The following is a 24,851-nucleotide window of genomic DNA, read 5'->3' as shown; positions in this document are numbered from 1 at the left end:
AGGACCTTAAGATGTCTATGTTAACTTTCCTTGAAAAAGAAAGACCTTTTTTAGGGTCAAAAGGATGCAAATCTTCATATTAAAGTGCACATGAAAGCTACCTATTTGGGGGTAGGCATGGTTTGCCCTAGGCAAGCTTTTAGTCATTCCAAAAATGGAACTATGAATTTAAAAATATTCATAATAGTACAAGGTAAAACCCAAGTCCAAGGTAAATCTCATCACAACATACTAGATTTTGAAGTAAAAGCAAATAATGAGCTTAATGCCTGCCATTGCCTCGAGCATATATAGCCTAACATCATCCAATGGACTACTATAAAATATGGGAAATATTTAAAATGAGAGAAATCTATTTCAACTCCTAGAAAACAGTTGCCAGCTTCTGTTTTTGGAACTGACTAGTTAATTTAGAACAGGATCAAGAGTCTATTTTAATTTGCATAACAGAATGAAATAAATATAAAAATCCAAACTGTAAAAATATAACCAACCTAATTTACAAGGGAGAGGCAAGGAATAATGGAGTTTTAGATGAGTAACTTCTATTCAACCTTCTATGTCCTCACTGGTCAGGGTAAAACGCGGTCTCCTTCACTGTATTTCTGAGATAAGATTTGATTCTTCTTTTGAGTTTACTCTGTACAGGAACTCTATGATGATCACTACTATAGATCTTACAAAATGGCTGCTAATCCCACAGAATCCCCTTCTTCAACCCTGGGTTCTGAAGCATTAACCATACTGCGAGGCCTTGCTGAAAGTTTCAAGGACAAGAGACTAGTAAGCACATTTATTTGAATGGCTATTTGAAAATTAAACTTGTAGAAACCATGCATGATTCTAAAACAGCTAAATGCTTATGAATTTTAAGCAATAGTTTTTGACCCAGATTAGGGAAAGAAGAAATGGGAACAATAGCTATTCGTGATAAAAGGATCAGTGCTGAATAAATAAATTCAAATGCTTCCAGACCATTTCAGTTACTGTATATTCACAATTAGGATTGCTTATTTTGAATAGGAAGAAACCCTTCCCTATGCTTTGTTCTCATGGTTTAACACTTCAATCAAGACAAGCTGAAACTTTTCTGACAGTGCTGAAATCGAATACTCAACAGCACCCAGTTGTCCTTAGATTAAAATTCAGATTTGAAGGAAGAGGAATTTTCTTGCTCTTCTTATAGTTTATGGGGGAAAAAAGGCCCAATAATCATAGAATTAAGGTCAAGATTAATGAATTCTTTTCCAACAAAATAATCAATCAACAGTAACAGCAGATTCTATTCAACAATAACTACAACATCACAACCACCACTGGATAACCAAAGCCCACTTGCTAGAAGGGGAAGAAAGACCATATAAAGGCAGAAACTTGATCACCTTTAGGCTTTGTTTGATTCCCATAAAGTTTAAGAAAAAGAATATAAAAAGGAAAAAATATGAGGAAAGGAAAAGGTAAGAAAAATTTATAAAATTTTCTCCTATTTGATTGTCCATGGAAAAGTAGAAGTATAGAAAATTAAACTGATGAGGAATTCAGTTCTCTCAAGCATTCTCTACCCTTTTTTAAGAAAAATGAACTGGAAAATCTTTTAGCATTTCTCCTCCTCTTTCCTTTATACTTTTCTCCTTGTCTTTTTTCATGATATTCAAATATAAGAAAATAATTTTTCTTAACAATTTTTTCCTTTCCTTAATACTTTCTAGGAGCCAAACATAGCCTAAAATTATGATGAAAAAGAAAATTATAGATATCCAAGTGAGCTTACTTGAAACATTTGTAATCACATTCATGCTTTTCTGAGCAGCAAGTGCTTTTAACTTGTTTCCTGTGGCTAATAGAAGCAAGCTTTTCATATGCTGTTTTTGCTCCTTAGGGCTAGATGTCTTTGCCAAAGCTTCTTCAAAAGCAAGCAAATCATAGGGTGTAATGCAAGGGAGAGACAGCAAAACCTGTGAGCATTGAGCAACACATCAATCATTGATAACTTTGTGTTACGTTCATCTAATCAAAGTGCATTCCACTTGTAAACACTTTAAGCAAACACATTTTAACATTGACGGACTACAACTAACCTGCCGTGGAGATGGGTCTCTATCCGAAAGATACACAAAGATCTCACGACAGAGACCAACCAAATCGGCACTGACAAAAGCATTTGACTCAAGGGCCAAACCTTGGATAATTGCATAAAATAAATCTTTAGCGACAAATTCCCGAAGTTCTACATTGGAACTTGAAATAGCTAGAAGAACCACAACTCCACAAAAGGAAGAAACTTTAGTCACAGCTTCACCATCCGTCCATGTAAAAGCTTCTAAACTTATCTGCGATAGTGGAAGAGCCAGACCCTTATGCTTCAAAAGGAAACTGCAAATGAACCACAATTTCAAGAAAACTTACATCTACAGCATGACGAAAAAACCAGACACAAACTAGTCTCATAATCACTGTAAACAGTAAATCATAAGAAAAAATGTGCTATAGACATACCCAACCATAGAGGTTGATGCAAATGCATCCAAATCCTTGAGGGAAGACATGTCCCCACGGCTGACATGCCCAGACTGTTCTAAAGAAGGAAGCCCAGTATTCAGTCCTGGTGAAGCTAAAACTGAGAGAAGTGCACATATCTCACGAGTTAAATCACGAAGTAGCTTTTCCTCCATTACTTCCACTTTTAAGTCTGATCCAGCAAGTATGGCATGTACATCTGGAACCCTGGCTCTCCCTTCACGTAGAAGACAAGACCATGAGCAGCTAAGAGCTTGCTGAGAATGAATAAATAATGGATGAAGGAGCTTTTCCAGCCACTCCTCCCACAAATCCGAAGGGCAAAATTTAACCAAAGGAATCAAAACTGAATGGATGAGCTGCCTTATATGCCTGAACTCCATTGATTGTATATTCTCCATTAGTGCTATAGCAAGAGAACTAATATCCAAGCATTTGAAGAAGGAATCACCAATGGTCGTTGACAAGCCCAATACATTATACCTAGAGCCACAGAGATGCATCAGCACCCTTCAATGAACCAGAATAACAAATAATACAAATAGAAAACATGCTTGACTGGTCCATTGTTATAGAAGAAAGGCCATTATATTTTTCCATCCTCATAAATTAAGCATCCTATATTATTCCTCAATCACGTATTGGTGAAGGTAATGAAGAACATTTCTATATTTTGTAAAGTTAGAATAATATACGTTAAAAGGTCAAATGATAATGGTTTTCTCAAAAAAGGGAAAAAAAAAATAATGGGAAAAATTAACCGCTTGTCAATCTCTTATATTCTTTTGACAAGAAACTCAATTATTAAAAAAATTCGAGCACATCTTCCACCCCCACCACCCAAAAAAAAAAGCAAGAAAGAAAAAAGGGAAAAAGCCCATCTTGAATGACTTAATCTGTCAAACCTTGAAAACTATTTATTATTCTTGAGCGGTGGAACAGACAATGTTTCCTTGCTGATGAATCCATTTGTATTCCCACAATAAACAATTGAAACCAATAACTAAAACCATTCTAACCATAATGGCGTTCAAACACTGTCACTGTATGATTGTACAGTACATAACATTTGTAGAGGAAGAATCTGATTTTAAGTACAGGAAATTTATAAATGAAGTCAAAATTGATCTTGATTGTGTAGAAGTAATGCAAACTCTTTTGCAAAAGTTCAGAGATACTTCATAAAAACCTCAAGGATATTCGTTAATAGCATCTTCAGAGTCTTCAACAATTGTCAATTGAACATTGAAAGGTTTCACAACAGCACAAACATCATTAAAGTATATAAAAGATTCAATCATCAAATCACCACATCAAAAATAACTTATACATACCCACTATCTCTGATGCCTTTCAACCAATTTCGTATGTCAGTTTCATGTGATTCTGCATACTCCTTATTCGTGTCAATCTGAGATCCATCAATAAAACCTGCTACACTCTTTGACAATTTAGGGTTCACTTCCCCAAGAAGACTAGTTCGTTCAACCTCACTCATGATCATTGCAGCTTTTATCTCCCCAGGTAATGATTGACTTACAGGAGGAGACCAAAGAGAATGTATAGCACGAAGCAGCTGCAGATGAACAAGGACAATTTGCATTAAATTACAATGTCGTACTTGCACAAAAAACATCCTCACATGCTTCCTCTTGAGGCACCTTTTTCAGGGTGAAATTTTTACCCATATGAATGAGGAAGTTCAATATGGAAGGTTCAAGGTTCTCAAGATTCTTACCTTCAGAAGAGGAGGTAGCATCCATGAGAGATGAGAAGACATCGGATGCAAAGGAGTAGAACTTGCTGTTGAACTGTTCTGTGAATTCAAACTGCCTTTTCTAATCCCACTCCTCTTAAGTGCCCTCTCAAAGAATGTCACAGTGTGGAAAATTGACCACATAAATGATGTCTCAGAACACAGGCGAATAAGACCTGTTGGGTCAGATAAATAAGTTTGTTGCCATTCTACCTGTATCCACTGTTTGCTCAAAGGTTCAAGTAACCACGCCAAAACTTCTTGCTGCTGTTGAACCCTGCAAAATTATCAAGGAAGTTGCAAAAATGCGCTAAAGATATTATACATCAAGCATATGTACAACCAAATTCAGCCAGCAATAAGCAAGCAAATACCCAGCAACAGAAGCCATGACAAGAAACGCTTCACCAAGAATATTATGCTCTGCACGAAGCAAACAGCCTTCTCTTTGCAGATAATCCATGGTGTCAGCTATCCCCTATAAAACAACTATTGAGAATGTATAGAAACAGAATACCATCTTGAAGAAACAAACAATTTTATTTTTCCAAGGGGGCATTGCGTATAGAAACTGTTGAATATGATGTATTTATAGTGTATAACCTTTCCTTGTTAATATAGGACACATATATGGTAGGACACATGTATGGTAGTTAGGACTCTTAGCCTTGTATATATATATATTTCTCAATTGTAAGTAGATCATTCACATTAATGAGAATCAAGGTCTTTCTTCTTCCTCTCTCTCTCAACATGGTATCAGAGCCAGGGAAGAAAACCTAATTCTTTCCTGTTTCCCGTGTCATCAACTCCGGGAAACCTTCCGGTAACCGTGTTTCATTCCGGTCACCTTCCCCATCTCCCAATACTTTCCGGTCATTCGGATCGTCGACAGAAACCACTCACCGCCGGCGAACTTTTCCGGCGACGTCTTTTTCCGACACCGACCATACCAGAAGGAGCGCCTGGAGGAGATCTCCACCTTTTGTGAAGGCACCGGCACCAAAAGAGCCTCCACGCGCCGTCCACGCGCAGCTTTCAGGCCGGCGGCTGCATCTCACGCGCCGGCGCGTGAGGGCGCGTGAGGACTGCTCCGGCGACGCGCCTCCTCCTCCAGCTTCGCCTGACGCCGACCAGCCTCCCTACCTCCCTGGTTCTCCCATCCGAGCCCTGCACGTACCTCTTTTGGGGATTTTTGTCTCCGTCGGCCCTCCAAACAGTCTTTCCGGCGAAGGTCCGACTACTTTTTCTCCACTCCAATCCCTGCACGTGCCTTGGGAAGTGTTCTTCTCCCTTTTTCGGTGGTGCCACGCCGCAATCTGAAGCCGTATTAGGGCTCTCTTCAATCCAAACATACTTCATTCTCCAGATAAGTAGATATGACTACTAAAAATTCCATTTTTTCCGCTGTTATATCTGGATCTCCTATGATTACTTCGGAGAAATTGGTTGGCAATGACAATTATCTTTCCTGGTCTGCCTCTGTTGAACTTTGGTTTATGGGTCAAGGATATGAGGATCACTTGATTACACAGGAGGCAGATATCCCTGAGGTTGACCGTGTACAGTGGAGGAAGATAGATGCACAGTTATGTAGTGTATTATGGCAATCGGTTGATCCCAAGATTCTTCTTCATCTTCGGGCCTACAAAACTTGTTTTAAATTTTGGACTCAGGCCAAAGGATTATATACGAATGATATCCAGCGTCTTTATAAGGTGGCTTCTGCTATTGTCCATCTCAGCCAACAGGACTTGGATCTATCTACTTATATTGGCCAGATTGCCTCTCTTAAGGAGGAGTTCTTGACTGTGATGCCTCTTACTCCTGATGTTGGGGCTCAACAAACACAGCTTGACCAGTTCTTCATGGTTCTTACTCTTATTGGCCTCCGTCCGGATCTTGAGCCTGTCCGCGATCAGATTCTTGGTAGTTCATCAGTTCCGTCCTTGGATGATGTGTTTGCTCGCCTCCTCCGTATCTCCTCCACTCAGACTTTGCCATCTGATAGCACTTCAGATTCTTCTGTGTTAGTTTCTCAAACTAGCTCTCGAGGAGGCCGCAGTGGTACCCGAGGTAGAGGTCAACGTCCTCATTGCACCTATTGCAATAAACTTGGCCACACTCGCGATCGTTGCTATCAGTTACATGGAAGACCTCCTCGCACTGCCCATGTGGCCCAGTCCTCTGATTCTCCGCTGCCTCAGCCTCCGAGCTCTTCCGCATCTCAGGCTTCTGTTGCCTCTGTTGCCCAGCCTGGTAATGCCTCTGCCTGCCTTACCCACACATCTTCTCTTGGACCCTGGATTCTAGATTCTGGAGCTTCTGATCACTTATCTGGTAATAAGGATCTTTTCTCCTCTATTACTACTACCTCTGCTTTACCTACTGTTACCTTAGCTAATGGTTCTCAAACTGTGGCTAAAGGTATTGGTTTGGCCCTTCCTCTACCTTCTCTACCTCTCACTTCTGTCCTTTATACTCCTGAATGTCCTTTTAATCTTATTTCCATCAGTAAAATCACTCGTACTCTTAATTGCTCTATTACCTTTTCTGATAAATTTGTGACCTTGCAGGACCGGAGTACGGGGAAGACGATTGGCATAGGACGTGAGTCTCAAGGCCTCTATCACCTCACCTCGGATTCATCTCCTGCAGTTTGCATTTCCACTGATGCTCCTCTCCTCATTCACAATCGTCTGGGCCACCCTAGTCTCTCCAAGTTCCAGAAGATGGTCCCTCGTTTTTCCACTTTATCGTCGCTTCCGTGTGAGTCATGTCAGCTTGGGAAACATACTCGTGTCTCGTTCCCAAAGCGTTTGAATAATCGGGCAAAGTCTCCTTTTGAGCTTGTCCACACTGATGTTTGGGGTCCTTGTCGGACTGCGTCTACTTTAGGATTTCAGTATTTTGTCACTTTCATTGATGACTATTCTCGATGTACTTGGTTATTTTTAATGAAAAATCGAGCTGAGTTATTCTCTATTTTCCAGAAATTTTATGCTGAAATCCAAACCCAGTTCAATATTTCTATTCGTGTGTTACGCAGTGACAATGCCAGGGAATATTTTTCAGCACCATTTACTTCGTTTATGTCCCATCATGGGATTCTTCATCAGTCTTCTTGTGCTCATACTCCTCAACAAAATGGGGTAGCTGAACGCAAGAATCGACATCTTGTTGAGACAGCTCGTACTCTCCTCCTCCATAGTAATGTTCCTTTTCGTTTTTGGGGGGACGCTGTTCTTACCGCTTGTTATTTGATTAATCGTATGCCCTCTTCTGTCTTACATGATCAGATTCCTCACTCCCTTCTCTTCCCTGACCAACCACTTTATTTCCTTCCTCCTCGTGTCTTTGGTTGTACTTGCTTTGTTCATATTCTCACTCCTGGACAGGACAAGCTTTCCGCCAAAGCCATGAAGTGTCTCTTCTTGGGATACTCCAGACTTCAGAAGGGTTATCGTTGTTATTCCCTTGAGACTCATCGATACTTTATCTCCGCTGATGTCACCTTCTTTGAGGACTCACCATTCTTTTCCACCACTTCTGAGTCTCTTCCTGTTTCTGAAGTCTTGCCTATTCCCATTGTCTCCCCACCTGATGCTATGCCTCCTCGACCACTTCAGGTTTATCATCGTCGCCCTCGTGTTGTTGCTCCTCTCCCTTTTGCTGAGGCTCCTGCTGACTCACTTCCTATCCCTTCGGCTTCACCTACCCCGGTTCTGCCTTCTCCTAATGACTTACCCATTGCTGTTCGGAAAGGTACTCGCTCTACTCGTAATCCTCATCCTATTTACAATTTTTTGAGTTATCATCGATTATCTTCACCCTATTCTGCTTTTGTTTCTGCTATATCCTCTGTTTCTCTTCCAAAGAGCACCCATGAAGCTCTTTCCCATCCAGGCTGGCGACAGGCAATGGTGGATGAAATGGCTGCTCTGCACTCTAATGGCACTTGGGACCTTGTTGTTTTACCCTCGGGTAAATCTACCGTTGGCTGTCGTTGGGTCTACGCAATTAAGGTTGGTCCTGATGGTCAGGTTGATCGCCTTAAGGCCCGCTTAGTTGCTAAAGGCTATACTCAGGTTTATGGTTCTGATTATGGTGACACATTCTCTCCTGTTGCCAAGATTGCTTCTGTCCGTCTGCTTCTCTCTATGGCTGCCATGTGTTCTTGGCCTCTTTATCAATTGGATATTAAAAATGCCTTCCTTCATGGTGATCTTGCCGAGGAGGTTTATATGGAGCAACCTCCTGGTTTTGTTGCTCAGGGGGAGTCTGGTTTAGTATGCAGGTTACGCCGTTCTCTATATGGCTTGAAACAATCTCCTCGAGCATGGTTTGGCCGTTTTAGTTCTGTTGTTCAAGAGTTTGGCATGCTTCGCAGTACAGCAGACCATTCAGTTTTCTATCATCATAACTCTTTGGGGCAGTGTATTTATCTGGTTGTTTATGTGGACGACATCGTCATTACAGGCAGTGATCAGGATGGTATTCAGAAACTAAAGCAACACCTTTTTACCCACTTTCAGACCAAAGACTTGGGGAAACTCAAGTATTTCTTGGGAATTGAGATAGCTCAATCCAGTTCTGCTGTGGTCCTTTCCCAAAGGAAGTATGCTTTAGACATTTTGGAAGAAACCGGTATGTTAGACTGTAAACCGGTAGACACACCTATGGATCCGAATGTCAAACTTGTACCAGGACAGGGGGAGCCTTTAGGAGACCCCGGGAGATATCGACGGCTTGTAGGTAAATTGAACTATCTCACCATTACTCGTCCAGACATTTCTTTTCCTGTGAGTGTTGTTAGTCAATTCCTACAGTCACCATGTGATAGCCATTGGGATGCTGTAATCCGCATTCTTCGATATATCAAAAGTACACCAGGCCAAGGTGTGTTGTACGAGAACAGAGGTCATACTCAGGTTGTTGGTTACACAGATGCAGATTGGGCTGGCTCACCCACAGATAGACGTTCCACTTCAGGGTACTGTGTTTTTATTGGAGGTAATCTAATATCTTGGAAGAGTAAGAAACAAGATGTAGTGGCCAGATCTAGCGCTGAAGCCGAGTATCGAGCTATGGCTTTGGCAACATGTGAACTCATATGGTTGAGACATCTTCTTCGAGAGTTGAGATTTGGAAAGGATGAACAGATGAAACTCATATGTGATAACCAGGCCGCATTACATATTGCATCCAATCCAGTCTTTCATGAAAGGACCAAACATATTGAAGTTGACTGTCATTTCATTAGAGAGAAGATCGCATCAGGATGTGTTGCTACAAGTTTTGTTAATTCAAATGATCAACTAGCTGACATCTTCACTAAATCTCTCAGAGGTCCTAGGATTAAATATATTTGTAACAAGCTTGGTGCATATGACGTATATGCTCCAGCTTGAGGGGGAGTGTTGAATATGATGTATTTATAGTGTATAACCTTTCCTTGTTAATATAGGACACATATATGGTAGGACACATGTATGGTAGTTAGGACTCTTAGCCTTGTATATATATATATTTCTCAATTGTAAGTAGATCATTCACATTAATGAGAATCAAGGTCTTTCTTCTTCCTCTCTCTCTCAACAGAAACAAATACCATCTTGAAGAAATAGACAAATTTCTTTTTTCCAATAGGGCATTGTGTATGGTAACTTTCAGAATTAAGTGTCAAGTGTTTGAGGTACTTTAAGTATTCAGTAAAGACAAATTGTAGTCAAACATCCATAAACTGAGGAAATTTAATTATTCGCTAAAAAATTTTTGTAGTCAAATATTCACAAGCATTGTGCAGTTTCCAGAGGTGCATTAACCTTCGTTCTGAACTATTGACAGCCTATCAAGCTCCAAAAGCCTATTCAGACCGACCTTTTGTTATAATGAAATTAAAATTAAAGCAAGTTACTGCACTGTGGAACAAGGTCCAAGGCATCAAAGAAGCTGCAACATTGATCAGGAGGCCAACTAATTTGTTTTGCAGAGGGACAGAGCAACAACACAATGAAACAGGATGGCACTCGAAAGTTTAAGCCCTGGCAGGAAATGCAATTCTATTTTGATAGACTGGAACTTCAGTCCATACTCTATATGCTTTCTCAAGAATCAAACTTGGTTGAGAAGCATGTGCCCATCACTCATGTTAATCAAGGAGAATATCGTGTTTAGTTAAAAGCTTCAACCTCTTTAATGATGGTGAAATCAAATGATCCACAATCACGGTTAACCAATGTCTTTTGATTAAAAAAAAAAGGAAAACCAATGTCCATTTACCCTTTTCCCTTTCGGTAGGAAATATCACAGGTTTATTGCAAATAGTCAGAAATCTTAAAATAACAAAATAGCAACTATTCACTGAAAATGAGTGTCTAATGCTTATCAACATCCATTCACTGAAAACGGCAACTGGAAACCTAGCATTAATGGGCTGTCATTTGAATCCTTGACTCAGGAGGAGGCTAGGTGTTTGGAGTCTCCTTTCTCTGAGGAGGAAATCTTCTCAGTCCTATCAGCTTTGAAAGGGGACAAAGCCCCGGTCCTGAGGGGTTTACCATGGTTATTTGGCATTGTTGTTGGGACTTTGTCTAGAGTGAGGTGTTGGGCTTCTTTGAGGAATTTTATGATCTTGGGCATTTTGAAAGGAGCTTGAATACTACTTTCTTGGTCTTAATCCCAAAAAAGGGGGAGAAGGGGCAGATGACCTCAAGGATTTTAGGCCTATTAGCATAGTTGGGAGTTTGTACAAATTATTGGCCAAGGTTCTAGCAAATAGACTCAAAGAAGTGGTGGGAAAAGTAATCTCTTCTTCTCAGAATGCTTTTGTCCAAAGGAGACAAATTTTTTATTCTGTCCTTATTTATTGCCAATGAAGTCATTGACTCCAAGTTAAAGAGTGGTTCTGATGGCATTCTTTGTAAGCTAGACATACAAAAGGCCTACAATCATGTAAATTGGAACTTCTTATTAGCAGTTTTGGATAAGATGGGTTTTGCTCATAAGTGGATTTGGTGGATTAATTGGTATATTTCTACCCCCAAATTTTCTTTTTTGATCAATGGGAACCCAACTGGATTCTTTCATAACCCTAGAGGGTTGAGGCAAGGATACCCTATCTCCTTATTTATTTGTTTTAGCTATGGAGGCTCTTAGCTTGTTTCTTAAGAAAACCAAGGAGGGGCGTTTTATTTCAGGTTTCAAGGTGGGAGGTAGAGGTGACAAGGGAGTAGAGGTGTCTAACCTTTTGTTTGTGGATAACATATTGATTTTTTGTGAAGCTTCTAAGGACCAACTTTTGCATCTTCATTGGGTTTTAGTATGGAGGAGTTGGTGAATATTCTTAGGTGTAAGGTGGGGTAGCTACCTTCCAAATATCTTGGGCTTCCTTTGGGTGCCCCCTTTAAATCGACGACAGCTTGGGACTTGGTGGAAGAGAGGATGCAGAGAAAGCTTGCAACTTGGAAGAGACAATACTTGTCCAAGGGGGGACGTTTGACTCTTATCAAAGCACTTTGTCTAGCCTTCTTATTTATTTCATGTTCATTTTTGTCATTGCAAAAAGGGTGTGTCGTAGATTGGAAAAACTTCAAAGGGACTTTTTATGGGGGGGGGATCTCTTGAAAATAAGCCCCACATAGTGAGTTGGCTCAAAGTTTGTAAACCAAAGGTGGAAGGAGGGTTGGGCATTCGCAATCTTTCTATTTTGAACAAGGCTCTCTTAGGCAAGTGGAGTTGGAGGTTCATGGCAAAAGAGGAGCCCTTGTGGAAGAAAGTAATCGTTAAAAAGTATGGGGTAGATAAAGGGGGTTAGTGATCTTCGGAGGCGAGGGAGGGTTATGGCGTAAGGTTGTGGAAGGCTATAAGAAAAGGTTGGGATGCTTTTAAAAGAAAGATCTCTTATCTTATGGGCAATGGAAGAAGGATAAGATTTTGGAAGGACATTTGATGTGGGGACACCCCTTTGAGGACTTCTTTCTCGTCTTTGTTCGCTATAGCCACCTCAAAGGATGTTTAGGTCTATGAGGCCTAGGAGTAGGTTGATAATGGGGGGCTATGGAACCCTCGTTTCATAAGGAATTTCCAAGACTGGGAGTTATGTTGTGTTGAAGCACTTCTTTTACGTTTACAAGGTCATTCGGTAAATAGGGAGGTAGATGATGAGGCAATGTGGATGGCCACAATGGGTGGCAAGTTTTCAGTTAAATCTTTCTATGATGGGATGGTTCAAAGGGGGTTCAAAACCTTTCTTATCAATGATTGTTCGGAATTCTTAGGCTCCAACAAAAGTGAGTTTTTTCATTTGGGAAGCAACGTGTAAAGGGATTCTAACTATAGACATTTTGAAGAGGAAAGGGTAAACTTTGGTGAACAGATGTTTTCTTTTCTTTTCTTTTCCTTTTTTTTTTTTTTTTTTTTTTTTTTTTTTTTGATAGGTAAAGAAAATTTCATATATAAAAAGATAAGCCAAAAAGGCAACTCAAGCTATACACCCACCTCCAATAAGGCCAAAAAGAACCTAGATGACCCAAAAAACAACCTTAATTAGAGCCCAACCAATCAATAAAATTAACTATAGTTAGAGGGTAGTCAACTATAAACAACTTAGCCTCAGATCAAAAAGAGAGAACAAAAGAGTATTTCAGTCTCTGCATTGACAACACATCATCCTTGAATGTCAATCTATTTCTCGCCTTCCAAACCGTCCAAAAAATGTGAAGAGGAGCGGCTATCCACACCTTCTTGCGCTTTTTGCCCACAAAAGAACCATACCAGCTTTGAAGAGTCTCTCTAACTGAAGAAGGCAACATCCAAGACACCCAAAATAAAGTAAATAGTAAATCCCATAAAACCCTTGTTTTTGAACAATGTAAGAGAAGATGGTCGGTCTATGGTCTCCTCTTTCTCAAGACACATAAAGCATCTATTTGCCAATGCCCGTCCTCTTTTTTGGACCATATCCAAGGTTAAGGCTTTGCCCCATGTAGCCTCCCACGCAAAGAAACTAATCTTGGGCTGCACATTCACATTCCAAATGCAGCTAGAAGGAAACAAAGACGGACAACCCGCTTCTAGGGCAAAGTAGAGACTTGACCGATAATTTTCCACTCTTTGTTTCAGACCATGACATATTATCATCCACATCTTCAATTACTCTCTTTCCATGTAGCCGCTCCAAAAATCTTTCCGCCTCCTCTACCTCCCAATCATTGAAGGCTCTTGAAAAACAGGGATTCCAACTCCCCTCAGCCAAAAGGTCCCAAAAATCTGCCACCCACACTTCCTTGTCAACAGTAAAAGCAAATAAGGAAGGGAAAGACACACACAAAGGGGACTCCCCGCACCATCTATCCCTCCAAAATCTCACCCTCTGCCCATTACCTATAATGAATAACATCCTATCGCCCACCAACTCCCAATCCATCCTTATTCCTTTCCACAGCCCCATTCCATGTGCCTCTCTCACTTCCCGAGAGCACCAACCCCCTCTATTTTCCCCATACTTCCCTCTAATCACTTGATTCCACAAAGCTCTCTTTCATTTGCAAAACGCCAATTCCATTTAGCAAGAAGAGCCTTATTGAGAATGGAAAGACATTTGACCCCCAAACCCCCTTTCTTCTTACTTAAGCACACCAACTCCCATCTTACAAAAAAAGGCTCTCACTCCAAATTACCACCACCCCAAAGGAAGTCCCTTTGAGTTTTCTCTATTCTCCGTCTAACTGAGCTTGGTAAGCACAACGGTGACATAAGATAGATAAGTAAATTCGATAACGTGCTTCGGATTGGAGTCGCCCTCCCTCCCTTGGATAAATATTGTCTCTTCCACATGGCCAACCTTCTACGGAAACGTTCTTCCACTCCATCCCACACTATTACTGACTTAAATGGAGCACCCAAGGGCATGCCCAAATAAGTGAACGGTAGACTACCCACTCTACAACCAAAGTCCCAAGCAAGATCATCAATATTCTCTACCCTCCCTACTGGAATGAGTTCACTTTTCCAAGTTTATTCACAATCCCGACACGGCCTCAAACCACATAAGTTACCAACTGAGATAAGTCAAATGGTCTTGAGAAGCTTTGTAGAACACCAAAGTATCATCAGCAAACAACAAATGGGAAATTAGAACCCCTTCTTCACTCTTACCCTTCACCCTACAACCCAACAAAAAACCTCCATCCACAGCCCTTTTAAGAAGAGAACTAAAGACCTCCATAGCAATCACAAAAAGATGAGGTGAAAGAGGATCGCCCTGCCTCAAACCCCTTGAGCTTTGGAAGAAGGTCGTAGGGGTTCCATTAACCAACACAGAGAAACTTGCAATGGATATGCACCACTTGATCCACCCGATCCATTTCTCCTCAAAACCCATTTTCTGCAAAACTGTGAGAAGAAAAGACCAATCTACATTGCCGTACGCCTTCTCTATGTCCAGTTTGCACAAAATGTCATTCTCATTATTCTTGAGAGCCGAATCAATGGCTTCATTAGCTATCAACACTGCATCTAAGATTTGTCTACCTTCCACAAAAGCCCCTTAAGCCTTAGAGACCACCACCTTTCCAACCACCTTTTTTAGCCTATTAGCTAAAACCTTGGCCAGCCACTTGTACAAACTTCCCACCAAACTTATAGGCCTAAAATCCCCTAAATCTTCAGGCCCAAATTTTTTCGGAATTAAAACCATAAAAGTTGCATTTAGGCTTTTAACAAATTTGTCGTTTTCATAGAATTCCCTAAAGAAACTCATCACATCAACCTTCACGAAGTCCCAAGCAAACTACCAAAAATCCATAGAGAAGTCATCTGGCCCCGGAGCTTTATCCCCATTACAACCCAACAGTGCATCAAATACCTCCTCTTCCGTGAAAGGCATCTCCAAAGCACAAGCATCCATATGCTCCAAAGTCTCATATTGCATCCCGGAAACAGAAGGGCACCAGTGCACCAGATTGGACAGCAAAGGCCTAAAAGCATTGACTATCTCTTCCTTAATTCCATTCTCCTCCGTAAGTCAAACACCATTAATCCTAATTTTGACCACATTGTTCCTTCTTCTGTGAGCATTGGCCATCTTGTGAAAGAAACCCGTATTTCTATCACCCTCTTTCAGCCACACTCCCTAGATTTTTGCCTCCACGTAATCTCTTCAAGTAAAACCCATTTTTTATATTCTTCCCTCGCTTTTTTTCTAGCTTCCAGCTCTTCCAAGGACAGTCTACTAATCTTCTCCTTAGCATCCCAAAACTCCACCTACTCCAAAGCCAAATCCTTCCTATATTCAACCCTACCAAAGATGTCTTTGTTCCACTCCTTCAACTTAGCCTTCAAAACCTTTAGTTTTTCCGCCAAAATAAAACTTGAGAAGCCACTAAAGTTGTCTCCCTCCCACCAAGACTTCAAGAGATCCTTAAAACCCTCCACTTTTAGCCACATATTCTCAAATCTAAAAGGGAAAGGGTCTCTTCTCAGACCCCCTCCGTCCAAAAGAATCGAAAAATGGTCGGACACAGGTCTTGGTAGGACACACTGCCTCGCATCACCAAAACGACAGTCCCACCCCTCATTAACCAAGAACCGATCCAGCCTTGAAAATGACTTGTTATTCACCCCTCCATTCCAAGTAAAAGGACCCCCAACCAGAGGCAGATTCTTTAACTCTAAATCTTCTATAACTTTTGAGAACCTTCTCATGTTTGAATTCAGGCTCCCTCCTCTGCTGTGCTCTTTCGAACTTAAAATGGTATTAAAATCCCAGCAACACACCACGGCCCATTCCAAAGCCCATTTATGGCCCCCAACTCCACCCAGAAACACTCTCTGTCTCTCCTCATGGTTGGGCCATAAACCCCTGTAAAAGTCCACATAAAACCGTCCTCACAATTCTTAAAAATGCAAGAAATTGAGAACATTTCTATTTGAAGGTCAACCAAATCCAACACCATATTATCCCAAAACACCACTATACCACCAGTAGCGCCCCTTGAATCCACAGCCTCCCATTCAAGAAATCTTCTCACTCCTAAGCTACGGATAATACCCCTTGACACTTCCTGGATCTTGGTTTCCTGTAAGCAAACCAAATCCACCCTATTCTTCTTTATCAAAGCTTTGATCACCTACCTCTTATCACAATTATTAGCCTCTCTTACATTCCAAGAGAGCAGTCGGAGCTTCATTTAAACCTGCAAGTACTAACCCCCCCTTCTCCTCCTCCTCCTCCAAGATAGTTCACTGTCCATTCCAATTTTCTCAATTCTCTTTCGAATTTTGACGACTCCAATTTTTTCTTTTTCTACCATTCAACTTCCCTTTTTGAAGTTTCCTCTCTCTCATTCTTTTTAGTAAAAACAAAATCTCCCCTTCGAAACCCTCCGTCGGCATTCCAAGATAACAGCTAAACTTAGCCAAGCTACTGGAATGCCAACACGGCTCACCCTCTTCGTCCCTCTCCTCTACATCCTCTTGGAAAGCCCTTTTTGAAATCCCCTCTATCGCTCCCTCAAAAGCCCCATTAGCCCTACCCGCCAAATCAGAGATCTCCGCCTCCCTCCCATCCGCCAAAATCACCCTTAAAGGGCCCAAAACTGCTCCCCCGACTGCTTCTGAACCACTACTCTAATCGGATCCCCCAGCATTGGCAACGCTTACCCCATCCCGCCCAGAAGGAGTAGAAGATGGAGAGAAATCCCGTTTCCCCAAAGAAAACAAAGAGCAAGTATAGCAATCTGTGTACCTGGAAGCCTCCTCCATCAAAGCTTCGTTGGTGATCTCTATAAGATTTAGCGCCAGCGGAGACGACCCCAATGAGAACCAAAAACTTCCCCATCTTGTTCTCCACAGTCATGAAGACCCCCGCGTGCCCTAACCCCATTTAACACTTCATTAGTGGGTCGTCCCACCACCACTGGGCCTTTTAAAGGCACCATCATGGGCCGGCCCACTTCCAAATGTTCTTTTAAAGCTCCACTAACTTAGCCCTCCTCGGTGGGCCTTCTCTCCATAACGATCTCCCTTACCCGGCCCAGCAAACTAGAAACTTGGGTTACAGGCTCGATATTTGGAATCTCCTCCCAAACAGTTTGCAGGTTTCCTCTGGTCACATCAACCTCTGCTCCTCTTGCCAACACAAGGTCCGAGAGCTCAGCCTTCCTATCTTTTCTGCAACCACCTTCACCAACTTTGCACGGCATAGCCACCTTTGCAGGCTACCCATGCATCTGTACCTTCTCCACATTGAAATCAGCGCGTGAATCACCTCCTCCATCATCTCTAACCTCCTGCTCCTTACCCGTCTCATTTCTGATCACCGAAGCCACTTCCGACACCCATGGTTGCACCTCCCACCATAGTTGGATAGCATAACAAGAAGATCCAACTGCCACCTGCAAGGAGCTTGGCCACTCTAATCCTTCAAATTTCACTAATAATCTGGCCCATTGGAGCTCCTTAAAAGCAGTAGTGTCTTCATCCACCACAACAAACCCCCCCACAACAATCCTCAATCTTTCTAAACACTTCCCAACTCCAAAAATGCAGCGGCAACCCCACTATTCTCACCCAAACTTCCTTAAACCGCTCGCCATTTTGAGAACACCCCATTTTTGGGTCCCACATATCCAAGTGCAGAAACGATTCCTTAAACCATCGATGTCTTCTTAAAAGCAGCTTGTTTGCCTCTTCTTTATCCTCAAACTCGATTGGTATGAAAGGGCCCCCCAACCTAGGAAACTTCACCCCTCCTTTAATATTCCAATGAGATCTTCCCCAACTGCCCAAAGCGGACAGATCTGGAGCCGACACGAGAGACTTTCTCCATCTCCCAACCAGGCACCGGTCCAAAAACTCCCTTCCGCTTAGCACATCTTTCTCCCCTAGCTGTAACCACACTACTTCCCCTAAAATTTTCTCTCTTGTTTTCACCGCATCAACATAGGAGTTTTTGGCCCTCCCCTCAGAAGCCCAATCCCTACACCCTGTCCTATAGTAAGCGAAAACTCCCCTAGGCTCATCGCGAGTCAAAACTCCAAGAGAGCGAAGTTTTTCAGCCAACAAGACCCAACCTCCCAGAATACCTTTCCCCTTTGGAAACACTAAACAATACCTCTTTGCTTCCAAGTCAACCACAGAGCACAATAAGAACCCGCCTACCTCATTTGCACGACTTTCCAATTTAAACTTCCTACCTCCATCTTCCCAACTTCTAACAAATCTCTGAACAAGCTCACCCCTACAACAAGCCTCCACTCTCTCCAACAAACAACACAAACTGAAGTTCTCAAACTTGATCCACGAAGTAAAACCTCTGCTCCTTTCCACAATGATTCCCTTAAGTCTCTCCCCAGACACATCCACAGAAATTTCAAAGGACTTTGAGTCCACTGCAAATCAGCATCTGCCTCCTCTTCTATCAGACATCTCCAAGTTTTTTCTCACTCAGACAGCTTCCATTGTTATCACCTTTCTCCTCATGTTCAGCAACAAATAATATGGTAGTAAACAAATTCGGAAAAAGAATTGTGGTATATGAATTCACTACAAGCAGTTCCAACAGGCAAACCACCTATAAATATGACCAGGAAACTCCATTGGTGAACAGATGTTTTCTATGCAAAGGCGAGGCGGAATCTTTCGATCACATCTTTCTTCATTTTTCAAAGGCAAATTTGTTATGGCAATTAGTCATCTCCTTGTTTGGAGTGGTGTAGGTGTTGAATACCTCAGTCCGAGCAACACTTCCTAGTTGGCACAACCACTCCGTTGGTAAGAGGAGAAACAAGCATGTTGCTACTCTTTGTTTGTTTTGGACTATTCGGAAAGAGAGGAATAGAAGGGCTTTTCAAAATGTTGAGCTTTTAGATCAAGAGCTAAAGTTCTCTTTCTTGTGTAACTTATTAGAATGGTCTAAAGGGGTCTAGGGCAAGAGTCCTCTATGATCAATTTTATCGATTGGTTAGGTTGCCAATAAGGGGAGGGATTTCTTGTTTCTTTCTTTGGTCCCACTTTTATACTTCCAGTGTACTTGGCATAGCCTTTTTTTGGCTCTTTAATCTATATTGCTCTTTTGCCTATCAAAAAGAAAAAAACAAAATAATAAAAGTAATAGCAACAAGTAGTCACATGGCTTCTCCATGAGATGGATCTCAAGCAATCAAAAAGATCCCGTAAATCATTTACCTGAAATTTCCACAATGGTTTTTCATTCCAAGAGAGCAGAAATAATAATAAAAACATTAATTGTGTGCTTACTAGGAGAACTTAGGTAATCAGTTGCCCTTTTCAAAATGATTCCATTAACGTTTTCACATAGGTTTTTATTCCAATTGAGCCTGCAGGTTGAATGCAAAAGCTCTCAATGGGAAGTGTGGAAATCTTAAAAATAAAATAACCAGACCTCACAGAGGTTCAGCTTTCATCTTCCTCAATTATTAAATGCATAATAAGGGATTATTATTAAATGCATTCCTCAATTATCTACATTAATTTCCAAAAAAGAAACTCATATGTGATCATGTATGCATGCAACAAATTCTATGGTTCCACCCTGACCCAACAGGCCTCAGGCAACTCCTGCTCAAGTCTAATACCCTGCAAGACACCTAATCCTTTCACTGGTAATAATAACATTCAATTTATGGGTATGCTACTTGAATAGTCCGTGCTATTATTTGCAAAATCAATTAGTAGAAAATGTAAAACCACCTTCATGTGAGGCAGGAGACTTTTTTCAGCCGATTTGGCAAGCCGAACAAATGATGTACAGATCTGCAACCTTGCATAACGGGCACTACTTGTTTTAGGGTCCTGGAAAACAATTGTTGAAAATTGCATGTCTTAGAATGTTCTCTTTACATATAATGAAAATCACAATAAATAAAATATCAGAAAGAACCTTAACAACAAAAGGAAGTGAAGTCAGAAGCTCGAACAGTTTATTGATGACACTTCCAACTCCTTCTGGAAAATATTTCAGGAAGAGACCCAATGCATCTAAATAGTGCCCGAGTACTTCCACAAGTGCCGGTTCAGTCCATTTCAAAGAAAGAAGTTGCTGAAGCAAACCTTCAGTTCACAGTAACCAGAGTTTTTGAGCAGGCCCTAAGATGAAAACCATAAAATCTCTAATAATATACGAAGAAGTCACCAGACAACCTTCAAATATTCTGCAAAGCGCAAGTTGAGTTTCAGAACTACCCCCAAGATATTCATTAGATCCATCAAAAACCACACTTGCAATATTCTCTAACGCCATTGGCATGCTTTCCATCACAGCAATGTCCTGAAATATTAAAATGACAAGTATGCACAATAGAAAAATGTTATTTCTAAACAAGCATGAAGCAGATTAGGAATGCTTAGAAGTCCCAGAGATCGCAGATGTAGTGACTGAAACCTCCACATGAACAAATCCAATAAAAGGTGTTTGTCATCAAACCTGAGCAGACATCGGTGAAAGCAGAGACTCTTAATGATTGTGGCAATTCTCTCAGAAACCTTTATAGCAGCTATAAGGGGTTTATCTGAAGCAACAAAGCGGGCCAGCTCCAACTGCAATAGGAGCTCATGCATAAATGAAAGGAGTGCATTGGTAGGAAAGAAAAACAGTGAGTACAAATAATGAACTCCATGCATCATCCTATCAAACTAATACTATATGCAAACATGTGAGATGATTTTCTGACTATAAATGTCAACTCGTGCATAGAATTACCTATTACTTTCCTATGTTTCCTTAACATTTATCATATCAAAATATGTTAGAAAACAAATTAATACATTTCACATTGCTTCTATTAATTGTCAATTATATGGTTCATAGAATGGGAAATAGTAACTCTTAAAGAAAATGTAAGATCTGATATAAAAAATAAATAAATAAAACAGCATTAGAAAGCATAAAAACACTTGCTAAAATTCATGCATTAACGCATTCAATTTGAATGTTTGACAGCTCAAGTCAACAAGTAATACAGCTTATCCACCACCTTGAGGGGCTTTTGACAGCTAATGGTATAAGTAGCATGAAATACAACCATGTAAAATGTACCAGCCTAGAGTGATGCACACTTACTCAAATTCACTCATTAACATATCTATCTCCTAAATATAAAGCATCCGATTTGGACCTTTTGACAGCTCAAGTCAACAAGTAATACAGCCTTATCTACCTTTTGAGGGGCTTTTGACAGCTAACTGTATAATTAGCATGAAAGATAACCATGTAAAACATACCAGCCTAGAGCGATACTGGCTGAACTCTCCTTTGCCCTCAAAATCATCACTCCACAACTCCAATGGCCCTAGAGAAAATGATGTTCCAGGAAGAACCTTCTCTCTTTTGAGCAGGCGTTGGAAACATACATCCAACATAGTACCGCAAATATCATCATTAACAAAACTTTGAAGCTTTCTCTTTTCATTATCAACCTGTCCAGAACCAGAGCCTGGATTATTATCAACTGAACCATCTCCAGCTGCAGGTGCAACAATCTTTGGCTTGGACACTAAATCTCTCATTAATGCCTACCACATCAATCAAACTGGAATTAGGTTCAAAAAGCAAGATTATAGATAACAATTGTTATTGAACATCTCATAAAATTATTTGTAAGAAATACCAGCCAAAAGGGCAGCGATTGGTAATGAAGTGTCAGCTTAACATGTTGGAAGTATCCCAGCATCTGAAAAAGGTACAAAAGCCATCAAACTGCAATTCCATATATCAGTTTCTTTACTATAAGGTCGGAAGAAATGAATTTTCAAGGAAACCCCATCCGTTTGGCATATACCGCGTGATTGCATGAAGCAACAACAGGAAGAATTCTAGATTAACACAAATCCAAGTTTGTGATATCCATTAAAAAACCCCAGCTATGACTGACCAAGCTACATGGATCCCAAAATATAAATGATATGTGCTCTTGAAGTCTAAATTCAATGTGGATACAGAGCATTAGGCAGAGGAAAACCCAACAAATCACTAAGAATTAATTCAAAACTGGTGACATTATCAAGGTTTGTAACAATTAAAATAATAAGATAAGAAACCTTAGATCTTTATTAAAAATCTACAAAATGAGATATTTTGCATGAATTTCTGTTGGCATGGCAAACTAGGCAGTTTTATTTGAGTTATTTAATGCAGCACAACTTGATCTTGATAAGCATGGCGGTGACTTCAATGTCAAAACATAACAATGATTATTATTATTTCATATTATAGTTTTATATTTATTAATACATTGATTCATCTTTCATCCAGACAAGCCTTGTATTACAACAGCAAGCATTCTGATAACATTGAATCTGAGCAGAAACATTTTTGAATAGCCAGGCTTGATTGCCATAGGTGCTGATATGAGAAGCAACGTGCAAGGAGTTGGTAGTTGCACGAGAGGTCAGTTTTTTTAGTGCTGTAAGTGTCATTGGCCGGTTGTGGTGGTGATGGGGAGATGAAGCTTACAGGCTGGGTTCATGTGCTAGTTGTAATGTAAAGGCGGTTGTTGTGGAGATGGTCAGGTGGATGGCAGGCTTAGATGCTGCAGAGGTAGGTGAAGGTGACCAAGCCATGGAGATGGTGGGACACACTGACAGAGCCAGAGATGTGGGGCAAAGGGGGCAAAATAGAAAAAATTGGTTTCAGGGGGAGCAATGTCACATAAAGAAGTAAATTTGGCTTAGTTGTTAAGCCTTTTTTCCCTTTAACTTAGTGGGAATTTAGCCTTTCAGGGGAGGCACTTGCCCCCTCTGGGCATATGTTGGCTCCACCAGTGGTGGGACACATGTTGGCAGCATAGTGACTTCATTGAAGGTTTTTTTTTTTTTATAGGTAAATAAGGAGAATATATTAAAAGTGCTCGCAAAATGGCGCACAGAGTACACACGGAGTATACAAATCAGGCCACAAGGCAAGCAGGAAAAGAAAAGAGCAAAAGCAAACCTGCCACCCTTTAGGAGCAGTGCTTTTTTGAGTTAGCTGCAGCTGTGGGTGTAGAGGAACATGGACAGAAGTATGGCTGTGTGGTGGCTGGTTTGAAGATCGAGGTGCCATGGTGCGGAGATGATAAGGTGATGGTGGTTATTGTGCATTTCCTATGGGCTGTTTGGTGTGGGTGCTTGGTGTAGCAGGTGGGTTTTTGAGGTTAAATCAAAGCCTGTTGAAGTGGGAAAGGCTATTAGGGTTAGAGGTGGTAAAATGGTGAAGTTCCATAGATGCTTAAATGATGTTATCAAAGGAGGTGTTTGTGGTAGGTTTTGGCATGAAAGACATTTGCTCATGGAGGTTTTTGTGTGTTCTTTCCATGTGAATTGGAAAGCGGAGGAAGATGAATACCGTATGGAGACATGTGGTGGTTAAAAGATGGTCCCAAAAAAAATTGATAGCAGCCTCCACAAACAGCTGTGATAATAGGTGTCCATGTGTTGTTTTTTTCTTTTTTAAATGTGTACAAAATTAAAACCTCTAGTTGCATGTGCTTCCTTCCCTCTTTTCTTCCATCTTGTCTTCCATTCTGCAATGCACAATGTGTCATCCCACATGCGTCCATTTATTCGACGCATTAAATTGTTATCACCATTCCTATTTATTTATATTATCATTAAAATTATTATCATTGAAAAAATTAAGAATTTGAGAGAATTTTAAAGGAAATTGAAGGAAATAGTCATCATGTTACTTATGCTCCTAGGAGAAACCCAATCAAGTCTGGCTAGTCTAAATAATATGTGCACAGACACCATAGTCATCAGAAAGTGTAAAAAAGAATGATCAATTGGCTTACTATTTCTCATACACAGTACAACGGTCAAGACTAAAGCTTTATAAGGTCTTCTCGCTTGTAGAAAGTCATTGGAATTGACCTTCTTGTTGGCTACTAGTCATGCAAAGGCCTTAACTTTAGATGGGGGCTTTATATTGCCATATGAATTTTGTTGGAAAGAAATGAGCAGGAGTTACTAGATTGGACAATGCTGGAAAAGAAATCTAAAGAAGATAGTGACCAAGATTTCCCATCATGCGCAAACTATGCCATGTGCACCTCAGAGAGACAGGACATAAGTCTTTCCAAGTTCTATCTCCAAATCAATGAGGTTACAAGAAAGTTAAGCCTCCAAGAAGAAAAAAAAAAAAGTTTATTACACTTTACCCCCCAACCTATACCGTGTTTTGCACATTGCTCTCTATAATTTAAAATCAAGCAATGTACCCTTCAAGCTATATAATTACATGCAATGTACATTTTTTTACTCATAGTATTATTTTTTTTGGACGAAAGGCGCATGTGCTTTCTGCGTGACCAAGGGCAAAAGTGTCATTTTTTTTAAGTGAGGGCAAAAGGATCATTGTTATATTAAAACCCCTAATTCCAACCCTTTTCACCCCTGTCAACCATTCCTCCCTGTAACTAGTGTTGGATCCCGAAGCCAAAACCCTAGAATCCGAAAGAAGCTAATGCAAGGCTGACATCGAAGAGAAGACATGGAATTCAATGGTATTTCTTTCTCTGGAAATTTCTTTAATGGGTAGAAACATGTTTGGGAAAAAGGGTTAGGGTTAGGGTTTCAT

The 24,851-nt window shown here is 40.7% G+C and overlaps 1 protein-coding gene across 1 annotated transcript; it reads right to left on the bottom strand.

Annotated features, from left to right (window-relative positions):
• Window positions 1-244: 244 nt before the first annotated feature.
• LOC117930545 (protein HASTY 1-like) lies at window positions 245-21,987 on the bottom strand (the record flags this gene model as incomplete). The annotated part of the gene is given in 14 exon segments (XM_034851187.1): window positions 245-757; window positions 1,772-1,955; window positions 2,079-2,373; window positions 2,497-3,000; window positions 3,852-4,093; window positions 4,256-4,550; window positions 4,648-4,751; window positions 19,988-20,089; window positions 20,178-20,347; window positions 20,438-20,564; window positions 20,721-20,746; window positions 20,749-20,833; window positions 21,518-21,808; window positions 21,904-21,987. Coding segments are annotated over 14 exon segments (2,589 nt in total), but the record flags the coding sequence as incomplete, so codon positions are not given.
• Window positions 21,988-24,851: the final 2,864 nt, after the last annotated feature.

Source organism: Vitis riparia, chromosome 14, assembly GCF_004353265.1.
Source record: "Vitis riparia cultivar Riparia Gloire de Montpellier isolate 1030 chromosome 14, EGFV_Vit.rip_1.0, whole genome shotgun sequence".
Lineage (NCBI taxonomy): Eukaryota > Viridiplantae > Streptophyta > Magnoliopsida > Vitales > Vitaceae > Vitis > Vitis riparia.
Note: the sequence above shows the minus strand (reverse complement) of the source record. Positions and strands in the feature narration are given on the sequence as shown.